General features: G+C 38.8%; 2 protein-coding genes across 4 annotated transcripts; both read right to left on the bottom strand.

The window, feature by feature from the left end:
- Positions 1-439: 439 nt before the first annotated feature.
- LOC146641158 (flavin-containing monooxygenase 5-like) lies at positions 440-5,505 on the bottom strand. 2 transcript variants are annotated; one of them, XM_085398911.1, is made up of 10 exons: positions 5,379-5,505; positions 4,828-4,968; positions 4,098-4,286; positions 3,782-3,947; positions 3,432-3,574; positions 2,957-3,153; positions 2,083-2,230; positions 1,790-1,997; positions 1,605-1,677; positions 440-1,522 (listed from the first exon to the last, which is right to left on the bottom strand). In XM_085398911.1, exons 2-10 carry the CDS (start codon positions 4,957-4,959, stop codon positions 1,108-1,110), a joined length of 1,671 nt encoding a protein of 556 aa, XP_085255037.1. In that variant the 5' UTR covers positions 4,960-4,968; positions 5,379-5,505; the 3' UTR covers positions 440-1,107. The 2 variants fall into 2 exon arrangements, with proteins under 2 accessions (XP_085255037.1, XP_085255036.1); XM_085398910.1 differs by lacking the exon at positions 5,379-5,505 and adding an exon at positions 5,077-5,367.
- Positions 5,506-7,394: 1,889 nt separating this feature from the next.
- On the bottom strand, positions 7,395-13,428 carry LOC146641157 (flavin-containing monooxygenase 5-like). Of its 2 annotated transcripts, none has more exons than XM_085398989.1 (10): positions 13,299-13,428; positions 11,251-11,391; positions 10,261-10,449; positions 9,944-10,109; positions 9,368-9,510; positions 8,942-9,138; positions 8,700-8,847; positions 8,407-8,614; positions 8,222-8,294; positions 7,395-8,139 (listed from the first exon to the last, which is right to left on the bottom strand). In XM_085398989.1, exons 2-10 carry the CDS (start codon positions 11,380-11,382, stop codon positions 7,731-7,733), a joined length of 1,665 nt encoding a protein of 554 aa, XP_085255115.1. In that variant the 5' UTR covers positions 11,383-11,391; positions 13,299-13,428; the 3' UTR covers positions 7,395-7,730. The 2 variants fall into 2 exon arrangements, with proteins under 2 accessions (XP_085255115.1, XP_085255116.1); XM_085398990.1 differs by lacking the exon at positions 13,299-13,428 and adding an exon at positions 11,475-11,544.
- Between the last annotated feature and the right edge of the window lie 378 nt (positions 13,429-13,806).

Here is a 13,806-nt window from a genome sequence, read left to right as displayed (position 1 = left end):
CCCAAGGATATTTGGCATGCAAACTGGGGGAGCCAGGGATCAAACCTTCTCATCAGCAGCTGACCCGCTCTACCTCCTGAGCACCCCAATAATGTATGTATGGAGGAAGGGGTCCCATTTCACTGCAGGTAAGATGTACGTATAAGATAAGATAACCTTTATTAGTCCCACACGTGGGAAATTTGTTTAACAAATGTATAACATTGCAAGTGACAATTAAAAGCATAATCAATCAATCAATCAATCAATCAATCAATCAATCAATCAATCAATCAATCAATCACCATCAAAAAGAGGCGTGCTTGCACTGGTCTTTAGTATTAATACCAAGTCAAAGCAGAGAAAAGAGATCTTTATTTTTTCAGCAAACAATCTCAGATCTTTGTGGCTTAAAAGATTTATTTACTAATAAAAGACATGAAAATGGATTTGTTTCAAGTGCTGAACTTTTATTTATAGTTATGAGTCATGTTTTTCATACTTTAGAGTCACTGGGACATAGTAATGGATAAAACAACATTTTAAAAATGTAGTGAAAGATGTGACAACACTGTGATTTATTTTTATTTGAAAGAAACAATAGCAAACCATCTGTGCTGTGTATCAGTAATGTTGTAAAAACATTTGAATACTTCAATTAATATAATGAAAGAAAACAGAGCAGCATGTCAATGTAGAGTAACAGTGCTGATGTTAAAAAAAGGATAACAACAGTTTACCCCTCTACAATGGCATTCTGTGCTAGCATAATTTCTTTTTACCCATGTTTATGCTCATATATTGCAAACAAATCTGGATTAAAGCGCTATTAATGTATTTTTTTTTTTGTTGGAAAACAATTTTTTTTCTTTTTTAATCGGCTTAAATTAGATTCTATGTCACAGCATCCTGTTAAGGGTTAAAACAAATAACCTGCAGAAATTGTGTAATTGAAAAAGGAGATCTTTCCAGTTACACAATTCTGAAGGTATAAAGCAAGAAACCTGAGACAATACACATGAATGTAGCTGTAACTGTAGCTTTTCGTCATTTAAGATCAGCTGGTCTTTGATGTTAATATACAATTGCATCACTCACTTAGTAAGCTGATGAGTTATGAATTTTCCATCATTGTGTAGGCAGGTACATTTTAACCCTGTCCAGCAAAGCAGTGGGATCCTGGAGGAAAGCTGGAAGGTTGTTCTTGCTAATGTAGGCAGCCGAGCCCACAGCAGCAGCCGACAGAAGCAGAGGCCACTTATATGATCTCCTGGGTTTGGGCTCATCGCATTGCCTGGTCTGCATAGGTTGAGCCATTCTCTCCCACTGAGTGAGGATTGCCTCGCGGGCTCCAGCCCACTTTCCTGGCCCCCTGAGACGATACTGGTACGGCGTGCAGGGACCAAAGAGCACATTCATTCCCAGCCTGGGGTCAGTCAGCAGCATCCTTGGGATGTTGGGTTGAACTCCCACTAGCTCTGCTATTTCATCCATGTAGCTGATGTAGTCCACCTGGATGGTGTGTCTCTGACTGGTGACATACCTGAAAAAGTTTGAGTTGAACATATGAAGATGCAGATCTTAAACATAGGTTTCTATAAAGCTGAGTAAATCCACTTCATTACCTTTGAGCCATGGCCTCCTGCTTACACTGAATATCTTTTAGCATGGCAGCTGATGGAGGAAGCTTTATGCAGCCTGTTTGAAAGGGGACAAAGCTGTTTACTGTAGTAAAAATAACAACTCTATAAAAATTCTAAAATCCTGAGTGATGAGAAAAAGCTGTGTTAAAGAAAAAGTAATTTTTTACCTTTGAAGACACGTGTAGCCCATCTGGCCTGCATCTCAGAGATGGGCATAATGGCTCCCAGTGGCTGCACTAGACCAATGATAGCCAGAGTCGGGCGTTCGAGCTCAGGAGGAAACACATATTTGTACAGAGATGCTTCGTTGTTAGACACAGAGACCACCTGTGAAGCCAGGAATGGAAAGGAAAACTGGTATCCTGTAGCAAACACCTGAAAGACAGCGGTCCATGTTAGTCGAAAGTCAATTTCACTGATCTCTATGAAGGTGAAGAAAAGTATGTAATTCCAGACCTACCACCAAGTCAACATCTTCCACTACACTGCCATCATCAAACTCCACACTGGAACCTTGAAATCTGCGGATGTTGGGTTTCACCTGAACTGTTCCAGAGAGGATGCGGTTGGGAAGCTCATCATTCACTGTGGGATGTTGGCTGAACAGCCTGAAATAAAAAGTCAAAAATACAAAACAAATTCAGAAAGGAGTTTTTTCATATTATTTTATTTATACAAAAAAATCTAATTGCAAACATGAATATCAGAAAATGTCAACGTTGTCAGGCACTGATTTTGACAAGGGGTTGTTGTTGTAGCCAGAAGTTTCATACTTTGAACTGGTTGTTTACACTGGACATTGCACTGTTGTTGCATAAAATAACACCAACATTGACGCCAGCACAGCCCCATCAAAATTAATAATGGTGCTTAAAATGTGTCAGAGTTGATCGTATCCTGAACAATATGTGTCACTGCTCAGGAAAAAAAAAAAAAAGAGGCAACAATGATGATATATGCAGTAATCAATACAGGAAGCAAAGTGACTGCATGCAGAAAATTCTCATCTTTTCCAGCTGCTGAAGCATCTGCAGATGCATAAGCTGGGACTTTTCTGAGAACCTGCACTGATAGATCACTGAAATGGCCAAACCACTCATCCAGCTTCACTGTGCCAGCTTTGTGGGCCAGGTTACAAAACTCAAGGGGTGCATGATACACCTAAAAAAGCAAAATATTGCAAGTAACATATCACGCTGCTTCTGGTGTGTGCCACTGTTCAGAAGGACAAAGGTGAGCACAAAAAGGCCATCATTTTTGTCTTAGAACAACTACTTGGAAAAATCTAACGTGGCAGATTATATTACATTCTATACTAGCTACAAATACAGTACCTGTGTTTTGGCTTTAGATTGTAAAGACCATGATTGAATCTTTGGTTGAGCCGACTCTCTGCCATACTACAGAAAAAATCAAAGGGAAGGATTTTCCTCAGAATGTCCAGGATTCTATTAAAAGTCAGGTCAAGGGGCACCCCATTGTCTCCAACTCTGTTCAGAACCCAGGCTCCTCTTCGAGTGCTCAGGTAAAGCTTTGAAGGAAAGAAAGAGTAGTTAGCTCTCTTGTTGGTTCTGTCTGAATTGTCTCAATTTTACTTTCTAAACTACTAATATTACTAATTACTAATATGTAAATAAAGCATTAAGAAGATGTACAAGTTAAATAATTATGCCCATTGTTTGGTTTTACATGCTTGTATTTATATTGGATTCAGCTTTAAAACTGTGAGAATCATGAAGTTTCACATGTTAAATACTAAATCAGTTCAGACACATTTTTTCTCTAATGATGCGACCAACTCATTCCAACCTGCTTGGTGACTCTACTCAGTTCCACTGCTATGTCTCCTCCAGAGTTTCCAATTCCAATCACCACGACCTTTTTATTCCTCCACTCCTCGGGAGTCTTGTAGTCTCTGCTGTGGAAATACTTCCCTGTGAAAGTGTCAATGCCTGAAGAAAATAAGACAGACTTATGGTGGGTAGACACAATGTTTCAATACTTCTGCTCTGACCTATATTTGAAGATACGTGAAAGTATCAAGGGTTGATTTAAACAATAACACAATTCCCTCTTTATCTTGCTACAACTGCAGAGTCAGTAGTTTTTTCCCCCCCTTGAGGTAACTAAGAGGTAATCGATTGTAGGCCAAGGGTTACCTGGAAAGTCATGAAGAGGCATATTGGGGTTGCAGTGATGTCCAATACAGATCATCACAGCTTCAAAAATGTGTTTCTCCTTCTTGCCATCCTTGTTCTCCGTTTCAACAACCCACTCGCCTGAATGAGAAAAATCTGATTTCTGCTTCACCTGCAAGACTTTGGTCTGGACAACAGAAAGACAGACGCAGGGGACAGAACAAAGTTTTTTTTTTCTATGAAATTAATGTTGTAGTAATTAGGATTTAATTTTATTTATTTATTTTTTAATTATGTGATACAATTTACCATTTCAGACATCATAAAGCATTCTTACATTAAAGCGTATGTGCTTGGTGAGCTGGAAGTGGTCAGCATACAGCCGAAAGTAGTCCATGATGAGGCAGTTGTGCATGTAGTTTGGGAAGTGTGCCGAGATGGGAAAGTCACTGAAACACATCATCTCCTTTGAGGTGTTGATGATGACAGAGTGGTAGATGCTGGCCCTGTCTGGCTCTGGATTCTCCTAAAGTTAAAAAATAAATAAATAAATAAATAAATAAATAATTGAGCTGAAGCACCATTACTCTTTCAATGCTCGTCAGAGGCCTGAGTACAGTTTTATTGCATTTGTAGTTTAGTTATATCTATGTTTTTACGCGTCTAATAAATATGATGCAAATATTGTACTTTGTTTTTCACACCATTTATTTTAGAGTTTACATTTCCCAATATAATCTGCTCTATTACTGATAATTATTGAAATTAAGAATATTTAATGCTAAAACTTTTGAACTAGGTATTAGGCTTCTTGAGAAAGATTACCACTTTTTCTCAAGTAAGAAATCTAAATACTTGTTTTGTCACTGAGCAAACAAGATGCCTAATTCAAAACAGTGCTTCAACCCTTGTGCCCGCACCATTTTTAGCATAATATTTATTTCGGATCAAATTCTGATTCTCAGTGCGCACCATGTGCCCCCGAAATGAAGGAAATCCACTTCATATGTATGAAAAATGATAAAACATGACCAAAAAGTAAAGTGATTCACATAGCGTCAGCCAACCTTAAACCTCCACAGACCACCAATGTCATCGCTGCTTTCGAAGCACACAGGCTCCAGCCCCTCATCCAAACAGCACTTTATGCAAGCCAGACCCGAAGACCCTCCTCCGATCACTGCCACACGACGGGTCATACTGCAGCTCTGCGAAGGAGACAGTGCAAAATATGTTTACTGTTAACAAGAAGCTGCAGCCAATGAGCTACGCAGAGCAGGAAGTTGTGCAGAAAACAAGAGTAATAACAACGTTACATTCATTTCCCCCGTTAAATCGCAGGCTCTCCAGTTATGTTTACATTACTGCCGAAAAACACTTCCTCTAATACTGAATATGTGCCACATTTAAAACTTGGCAAAAATCAAAGTGACTTAATATGTTTATTAGCTGTTCGAAACGCCACACAACGCAGACAACTCAGTAAAGAGTGCAATCGTTGCCAAACTTTAACAGACTTCACGGACAGTACAAACAGTCTCCGACAGCCGCAATCATCGGCTTTAAATCTGTACCAGGAAGCACTCATCAGCTGCGATCGCATATGCTCGTTTCCTACCTTTGATGCCTCGAAGAAAGAAACAATGTTTATCGTGCTGCAAGCAACTCAACTGTGGGCGGAGCGAGAGCTGCTCCCCTGAATTTATGAAGTAGCATGCTGACCCTTGATTCACTGTGGCGTCAGAATAAGACCGAGGGAAAAGCAAACAGACAACGCCTCTGCATGGCAGGACTGATGTGCACAACACACCTATAAAAATAGAAAAACAATAGTTCACAAAGCGCAAGAGCACAACAGGAGATATATTCTATTACAAAAGAGGAAGAAAAAAGATAAAATAACTACAAATAAATCACATTTCAAAGGACATTCAGATTTATTTTTTATTTTGTGTTCATGAATTTTTCCTTTTGTTGTGTTTTGCACTCAATTTCCAAAGCATGTAAAATGAAAAACATCATGTTATATGCTGCATTTAACAGTCATCCGGAGATACTACATGCTGTGTTTGTCTTTAGAAGGCACGGATCCCGCTGCCAGCCAACCGGTGTGATCAGTGGTTTGTTCTGGTTATTTATTTACAGAAATCCAACCGTGTATAACGTCAGTGTGAATTTACAAGCTCACTCAAGATCTTTTTCTGCATAAAGAAGTAAGCCTCATTGTAAAACTGTCATACTAATATGTGTTTACTTCTGTAAGTCTTTGTCTTCTTTGTGTTAAAAAAGAAAAAAAGGATATGAAATGTTCTGGACTCAAATGAAACGGTTACATTTTTAGGGTTTTCTGTGGGCTAAAGTCAAGGAGCGGCACCTTTCATAAAGCCCTATACCTAAGAGGTTATACGATAGAGATATGTCTTTGTATCAGAGGAAAAGTGGGACTGACTACCCGGGGTCTTGGAATGAAAAGCTTATTGGTTTTGTTTTCAAGTTGTTAAAGTCCAACGTCCAATGTCAGACGTGACTGTTTCAAAATGACCTGGTTTAGCTTTCCACCATGAAATGCATGACCCTAAATTTCAGAAACAGCCGGACAAAGTGAAGCAGCATCAATTCCCTCTTCAAATTATGTGCCACAAGCTGAATTCTACAGTGGCAACTGAAAGTTTTTCCAAGCAGTCATTTATGTCGATACCAGTTTCAACTGAAAATTCAGCAACAAACGTCAAGCAGTATCAAGCTTTGTTATATGTTGGACCAGCTGAGAGGTAAGTAAAGGATTTTAAGGAAGCAGGGACATTTCCTGCTGATGAAACAGGATCTTCAAATACCGCAGTGACACTGCTTAAATATTTTTTTTTAACTTACTTTGCTACTTCTAATGAAACACTGTCAAACAGCACTGATATGCTTGCGTATGTTTTCATGCATTATTAAATCAACCTTTAAGTGTTAAAAAACTGCCAGGGTACTGCAAGTCCTCAACCTGCCAATTGTTGCGTTTTAGTCTGTCTTCATTCTCTCATTTTCTCTGTTTGTTTGTATTTATGTGCGTTTGTATGCACTGGCCTTTCTGCATTGTGGGGACCAAGTTTCAGACACACACCTGGTGGCAGGAACACACCTGCTCTGATGATCTCGTTTGGGCAGCTTCATAAGGAAGGAGCAGTGGATCAGTCTTTGCTGGATTGTTGCCTTGAAAGCGGTAAATGAAGCGTTGCTCCTGCTCCTATTTTTTGGGTTAATTGTGAAGATACGTTAACTGGTCTGTCCCTGTGCACAGCATTTAGAAATTGTGAGATATCGAGTGGTGAGCTGACTCTGGTGTGACAAAGCTACTTTGTCTGCATCTAAAAGGAAACCTTGTGGAGACTGGACCTTCCAACTGCTAAGATATTTTTTGAACGGTGTTTTTTCTGTTGACTGTGAATAAATGCACTGTATGCAGCCGTGGGTGCGAGTCCTGCCTCTAAACATGACACAAATCTTTGAGCCCTAAAAATAATAAATACTTTAAAAGAAGAAAGAAAAATCATGGACTCTTAAGCTTGACACTAAGCAAAAGCCGCAAGTGGCCATAAAGTAACTGTAGAAAACATGTAGACTTATGGAAATTATTTATTAGAAATTTTATTAGAAAATTTCATTACTGGCTACTGGAACGACCACAGATTGTTGGCTGAGTTATTTGCCAGAAAATAAAATTAAAAAACAAAATTTTAAGAAAGCTGCAGAAACACTTCTGTTCAGATTCTAGTGCAGAGTTAAACAAATCCAGAATGTATATTTTAAAAACTCATGTCTTTCATTGTTAAAAACAGTCTAATGCAGCCTCTTCGTTAACATTAGTACTATTATACTATTAGAAGGTCTATTGTGGTCCTCATGCCACTGTGGTCATTAGAAGTCGAACCATTCGTTCTCACTATGTGATGATGGCCTGGCTGACTTCAGCCAAGTAAACTGATTAAACTTTCATTATTTTAAGCCTGTATAGCAAAGCAGTGGGATCCTGAAGGAAAGCTGGAAGGTTGTTCCTTTTAACATAGACAGTGAAGGACAAAGCAGCAGCCGACAGAAGCAGAGGCCACTTATATGATCTGCTGGGTTTGAGCTCATCACATGGTCTGGTCTGCATAGGTTGAGTCACTCTCTCCCACTGAGTGAGGATTGCCTCGCGGGCTCCAGCCCACTTTCCTGGCCCCCTGAGACGATACTGGTACGGCGTGCAGGGACCAAAGAGCACATTCATTCCCAGCCTGGGGTCAGTCAGCAGCATCCTTGGGATGTTGGGTTGAACTCCCACTAGCTCTGCTATTTCATCCATGTAGCTGACGTAGTCCACCTGGATGGTGTGTCTCTGACTGGTGACATACCTGAAAAAGTTTGAGTTGAACATATGAAGATGCAGATCTTAAACATAGGTTTCTATAAAGCTGAGTAAATCCACTTCATTACCTTTGAGCCATGGCCTCCTGCTTACACTGAATATCTTTTAGCATGGCAGCTGATGGAGGAAGCTTTATGCAGCCTGTTTGAAAGGGGACAAAGCTGTTTACTGTAGTAAAAATAACAACTCTATAAAAATTCTAAAATCCTGAGTGATGAGAAAAAGCTGTGTTAAAGAAAAAGTAATTTTTTACCTTTGAAGACACGTGTAGCCCATCTGGCCTGCATCTCAGAGATGGGCATAATGGCTCCCAGTGGCTGCACTAGACCAATGATAGCCAGAGTCGGGCGTTCGAGCTCAGGAGGAAACACATATTTGTACAGAGATGCTTTGTTGTTAGACACAGAGACCACCTGTGAAGCCAGGAATGGAAAGGAAAACTGGTATCCTGTAGCAAACACCTGAAAGACAGCGGTCCATGTTAGTCGAAAGTCAATTTCACTGATCTCTATGAAGGTGAAGAAAAGTATGTAATTCCAGACCTACCACCAAGTCAACATCTTCCACTACACTGCCATCATCAAACTCCACACTGGAACCTTGAAATCTGCGGATGTTGGGTTTCACCTGAACTGTTCCAGAGAGGATGCGGTTGGGAAGCTCATCATTCACTGTGGGATGTTGGCTGAACACCCTGAAATAAAAAGTCAAACAAAACAAATTCCGACATGAAACAATCCAGACACCAATTACATTGTAAAATGTAATGTATTAGTAGAATACTATACCTGTGCCTTGGCTTTAGGTTGTACAGAGCGTGATCAAATTTTTTGTTGAGCCGGCTCTCTCTCAGACTACAGAAAACACCAAAGGGAAGATTTTTTCTTAGGAAACCTGTCGCCCTGTTAAAAAACAAGTCAACAGGAATCCCATTGTCCCAGACTCTATTCAGAATCCATGCTCCCCTTCGAGTGCTCAGGTAAAGCTTGAATGAAGGAAACAAAAAAAATTAGCAAGTTTTGCTGTTACGTCTTCTTTAATGTCCACATCCATGTGTCACAGGTCACTGCTTGTGTAGTATTTAAACTGTTTTCAGCCTAAAACTGTGAGAATGTTGAAACGTCACGTGAAATTATTTTCATCACTAAGAATGTTAAATACTCAACCAGTTCAGACACATTTTTTCTCTAATGATGCGACCAACTCATTCCAACCTGCTTGGTGACTCTACTCAGTTCCACTGCTATGTCTCCTCCAGAGTTTCCAATTCCAATCACCACGACCTTTTTATTCCTCCACTCCTCGGGAGTCTTGTAGTCTCTGCTGTGGAAATACTTCCCCGTGAAAGTGTCAATGCCTGAAGAAAATAAGACAGACTTATGGTGGGTAGACACAATGTTTCAATACTTCTGCTATAAAAAGACTGATCTATATTTGAAGACACGCAAAAGTTTCACTCATGCTTTGTTGAAGGTTGATTAGTTCTGCCCCTTGAGTGAACTATAAGATAAGAATAACGTTCCTTTTGATAAAGTATATAGTTGGATCAGGTGACCCAAAATCCTCCCTTAGTTATACTGCAATAGGTCTAGGATTCCACCGATGCATTTTGTGTTTCTTCATCAGTCATCTTTTTTGCTTAGTATGTGTTAATACACCTCTCTGGATTTAATTATTAGTTATTATTAATCTCTGGCTCACTTCCACAGCATTTCTTTGTCCTGTCTTCATCCGCTTACTCCCAAACTGGCACTGAATTGAATGTTGATAGCTTGTAGTGCAAGGGTTACCTGGAAAGTCATGAAGAGGCATATTGGGGTTGCAGTGATGTCCAATACAGATCATCACAGCTTCAAAACTGTGTTTCTCCTTCTTGCCATCCTTGTTCTCCGTTTCAACAACCCACTCGCCTGAATGAGAAAAATCTGATTTCTGCTTCACCTGCAAGACTTTGGTCTGGACAACAGAAAGACAGACGCAGGGGACAGAACAAAGTTTTTTTTTTTCTATGAAATTAATGTTGGAGTAATTAGGATTTAATTTAAATTATTTATTTTTTAATTATGTGATACAATTTACCATTTCAGACATCATAAAGCATTCTTACATTAAAGCGTATGTGCTTGGTGAGCTGGAAGTGGTCAGCATACAGCCGAAAGTAGTCCATGATGAGGGAGTTGTGCATGTAGTTTGGGAAGTGTGCCGAGATGGGAAAGTCACTGAAACACATCATCTCCTTTGAGGTGTTGATGATGACAGAGTGGTAGATGCTGGCCCTGTCTGGCTCTGGATTCTCCTAAAGGGGGAAATTTATTTAAAAAGATAATTGAGCTGAAGCACCATTACTCTTTCAATGCTCGTCATAGGCTTGAGCACAGTTTTATTACATTTGTAGTTCATTTATATCTATGTTATTACACATCTACTGCAAATATTGTACTTTGTTTTTCACGCCATTTATTTTAGAGTATAAATCTACCAATATAAGTCTGCTGTATTATTGATAAGACTACTTTACAGTGCATAAGGTGACATATACTTCATATAACACTTGCTGTTGGAGACTTAATTACTTCAATAATATCTACAGTATTGTGCAAAAATCTTGAGCCATCCATTTATATTTTTCTTGAAAGGAACCAGACAATTTTATAAAGTGGTCTTTAGTGCTGCTTCTCCAGGCTTTCTGGAGGTTTTTGAGATTTTCTTTAGACATCGGCTGTCTTTTCAGTCAGTTTTAGTTTGGCTCTTGTACCTGATGATTTTCAAAATGAAAATTTAAAATTGAGATGCTGAGATGTTCTGCTGTGTGAAATGTAATTTTAAAAATTTATGGCAGCAACACTACTCAAAAAAAAAAGTTGTAGCGCTTTTATACCTTTCCACATTGATTAGGTTTGCCAGATGGTCCCTCACATTTTTAGTCCAGAGAATAGGCACCCATTTTTTCTAAAAAGGGTTTCAAATTTAGATTTATTTTGTACTTAGAAGTCTCCAATTTAAATAAACCTGTGGCCAATTAGTTTTAAAGTGCTCATCCAGATGTTTCTTTTTATTACCGCTTACATAATTAATCTAGTAAAAGGAAAGCACCAACCTTAAACCTCCACAGACCACCAATATCATCACTACTTTCGAAGCACACAGGCTCCAGCCCCTCATCCAAACAGCACTTGATACAGGCCAGACCTGAAGCCCCTCCACCAATCACTGCCACACGACGACTCATGCTGCAGCTCTGCGAAGGAGACATCAGATCGGTTCAAAAATGTTTACTGTTAACAAACTGCAGCCAAAGAGCTGTACGCAACAAGTAATTACCTTCGGAAGAAACAGAAAAAGCTGAAACAGACTTTTAACCTGATGTAGCAGTTTCTTCTTGACCAGGGGTAGGCAAATCCAGGCCTCGAGTGCCTGTGTCCTGCAGGTTTTTAGATTTTGTAGATATTACCCTGGCTCAACGCACCTGAATTAAATGATTAGTTCATTACCAGGCCTCTGGAGGACTTCAAGACATGCTGAGTTGGTAATTTGGCAATTTGAAAGTGCTGTGTTGGATCAAAGACACATCTAAAACCTGCAGGACACCAGCACTTGAGGCCTGGAGTTGCCTAGTCCTGCCCTAGATGATATGACGACAGTCAAGTCAAGTATTTATTTATTGTCATTGTCAAAGAACAATGAAATTGCGTTTGGGGCTTCCGTACAACCCGTAAATAAAATAATGAAGAAAAAAAAAATACCCCTTAAAACCTAAGTGTAAATATTTAACCCAGTGTGACTTCAGTGCAATGAGACAATCCTTAGCAACAACATGAGAACATGACAGGTAATGTTCATAGGACATTCAGACAAAGACCTGAGAAACATGACAAAGTGCAACAATGCAACCCGTTCAATATTATTATTATTGACAGCGTTGATCTTTATTCTGTTATCTTGTAAAAAAGCATAAGGTTCAGAAAAATTATAGTGATTACAAAATGGTTCATTTCAGGCTAGAATAGCAAAGGGAAACCTGTCAGTAGAGAAATGAAAGAGAAGGAACAGGGAGTATCAAAAAAGAAGGAGAGAAAAAATTAACAGCCAGCCCGAGTTGAAGAAAGAGTTTCTCATAAAGGAAAGGGAAAGATGGAGAAATAGAGTGAAAAAGAGAAAAATAAAGAACATCAGTGATCTGAAAGAAAGAGAAAAAAGGCAGAAGAGAAGGTTTTGGAAGAAAGCACAGAGAGACAAAAGGAGAGGAAGTACAGCAGGGTCTAAACACACAACCACAGAGTACTTTAGGAATCAAGGAGTAGTAGGTAGCTACTTGCTGGTGAACTATTAAGATGTAGAACTTGACATGTGCAAAAACAGAATTGTTATGTGTCTTGTGATATTACAAAGGTTGCTAAGGTTTAATAGTTATTTTGAAAGAAATAATATCTTGTTTGCTACTAGTGTGTCAACACCGTCAGATTTGTGTCACCACCATCAGCACCTTGTCAACTCCATAATATGGAGTTTTGGTTTATTTTTCTCTTTTGGAGAACCATATATTTTCCTCCCTCATGATCTTCCAATAAAAATACTTAATTTTTTCAATAAATGTGTAATTTGCATTCTGCTTAATATGATTGTTTCTTATAGAGATTAAATACAAGCTTCTGAAAATATGTATGACTGTAACTTTAATAATAAAAAGCCAAAACAATCTTACTTTTGAATGTAGTATAATTACTTTGAAAACATATGTGCATAAACAATAGAATAGAGAAGCTGCTAATAGTCAAAATAGCTGAAACAACTTAATTAAAAATATATATTTTTGCATTTCTTTGTGTCTGACGGTGTTGACAAAAACCTTGCACTTCTCCAGCAAAAACATAAATTATTAAAAAATGTTACACCTGGGAGATTGTACCAAAACATGGTGAGACAGCCAAAACTTTGTGTAACAATTATATGTAAATATGTTTTTGAAAAATCAAAAAAATATATTTTAGAAAATTAAAACCTGTTTCGTCCCTAATCTCAGGAATCACTGATAGCCAATAGGCTACTGCCTGCAGGAGTGGTAGCCTACATACATTACAAAGTGCTGTAAACATTACTCTTGATTCTGCTACACTTATGAACTCAAATGTTATACAAAGTTCTTACCTCTAGTACGTTGAAGAAAAAAATAATTTTTGTGTTGCCTGTAGCCTAGTAGTAGCTAGAGTGAGAGCTGTGCAAGTAGGGTGCTAATCATTGATTCCAAAGCAAGCAAACCCTTGGATGGACTGCTGACCTATAAGGAGAGTTAATATGAGTAAACAGAATGAGACTGAAATGAACTCTGAACTCACCATCTCTGGTCCAACTACAATGACTGAGGCTAACTCTGTGGCTAAGTGCAAGGGGTACTTTGTCCACGCTAGTTTAGCATTTCTTTTACTTATTTACTGTTATTATTTACTTATTTACTGTTACTTATGCTTATGTTGGTTGTTGCTTTATTGTTGCTTTATTTCAGCAGGTGATCAAGCAGATATCCAGTGTCTTTTCTCTCTATCCCTCTTCTCCTCCATTTTTCTTTCCTCTCCTTCTGTTAACTCTCTTCCCAACTTTTCTTTCCTTCTTCTTTTTCTTTCCTGTCACCTGTCACTTTCCTGTTTCTTGGCCTTCA

Source organism: Rhamphochromis longiceps, linkage group LG23 (assembly GCF_057381845.1).
Source record: "Rhamphochromis longiceps isolate RC_006_pf linkage group LG23, R_longiceps_female_GT1.1, whole genome shotgun sequence".
Taxonomy (NCBI): Eukaryota; Metazoa; Chordata; class Actinopteri; order Cichliformes; family Cichlidae; genus Rhamphochromis; species Rhamphochromis longiceps.
This window is presented reverse-complemented; position numbering and strand designations above follow the sequence as displayed.

What these genes read in the sequence shown, in the direction of transcription:
- LOC146641158 (XM_085398910.1), bottom strand. An exon ending in GCCTCTTCATGACTTTCCAG is followed by an intron (nt 3,575 to 3,781) that starts GTAACCCTTGGC and finishes TATTTTCTTCAG; the next exon opens with GCATTGACACTTTCACAGGG. An exon ending in CAGGAGGCCATGGCTCAAAG is followed by an intron (nt 1,523 to 1,604) that starts GTAATGAAGTGG and finishes AAACTTTTTCAG; the next exon opens with GTATGTCACCAGTCAGAGAC.
- LOC146641157 (XM_085398989.1), bottom strand. Translation starts at nt 11,382, where the DNA reads ATGAGTCGTCGTGTGGCAGTGATTGGTGGAGGGGCTTCAGGTCTGGCC. An exon ending in AACCTAAAGCCAAGGCACAG is followed by an intron (nt 8,848 to 8,941) that starts GTATAGTATTCT and finishes TTTTTATTTCAG; the next exon opens with GGTGTTCAGCCAACATCCCA. An exon ending in GGCTACACGTGTCTTCAAAG is followed by an intron (nt 8,295 to 8,406) that starts GTAAAAAATTAC and finishes CCTTTCAAACAG; the next exon opens with GCTGCATAAAGCTTCCTCCA.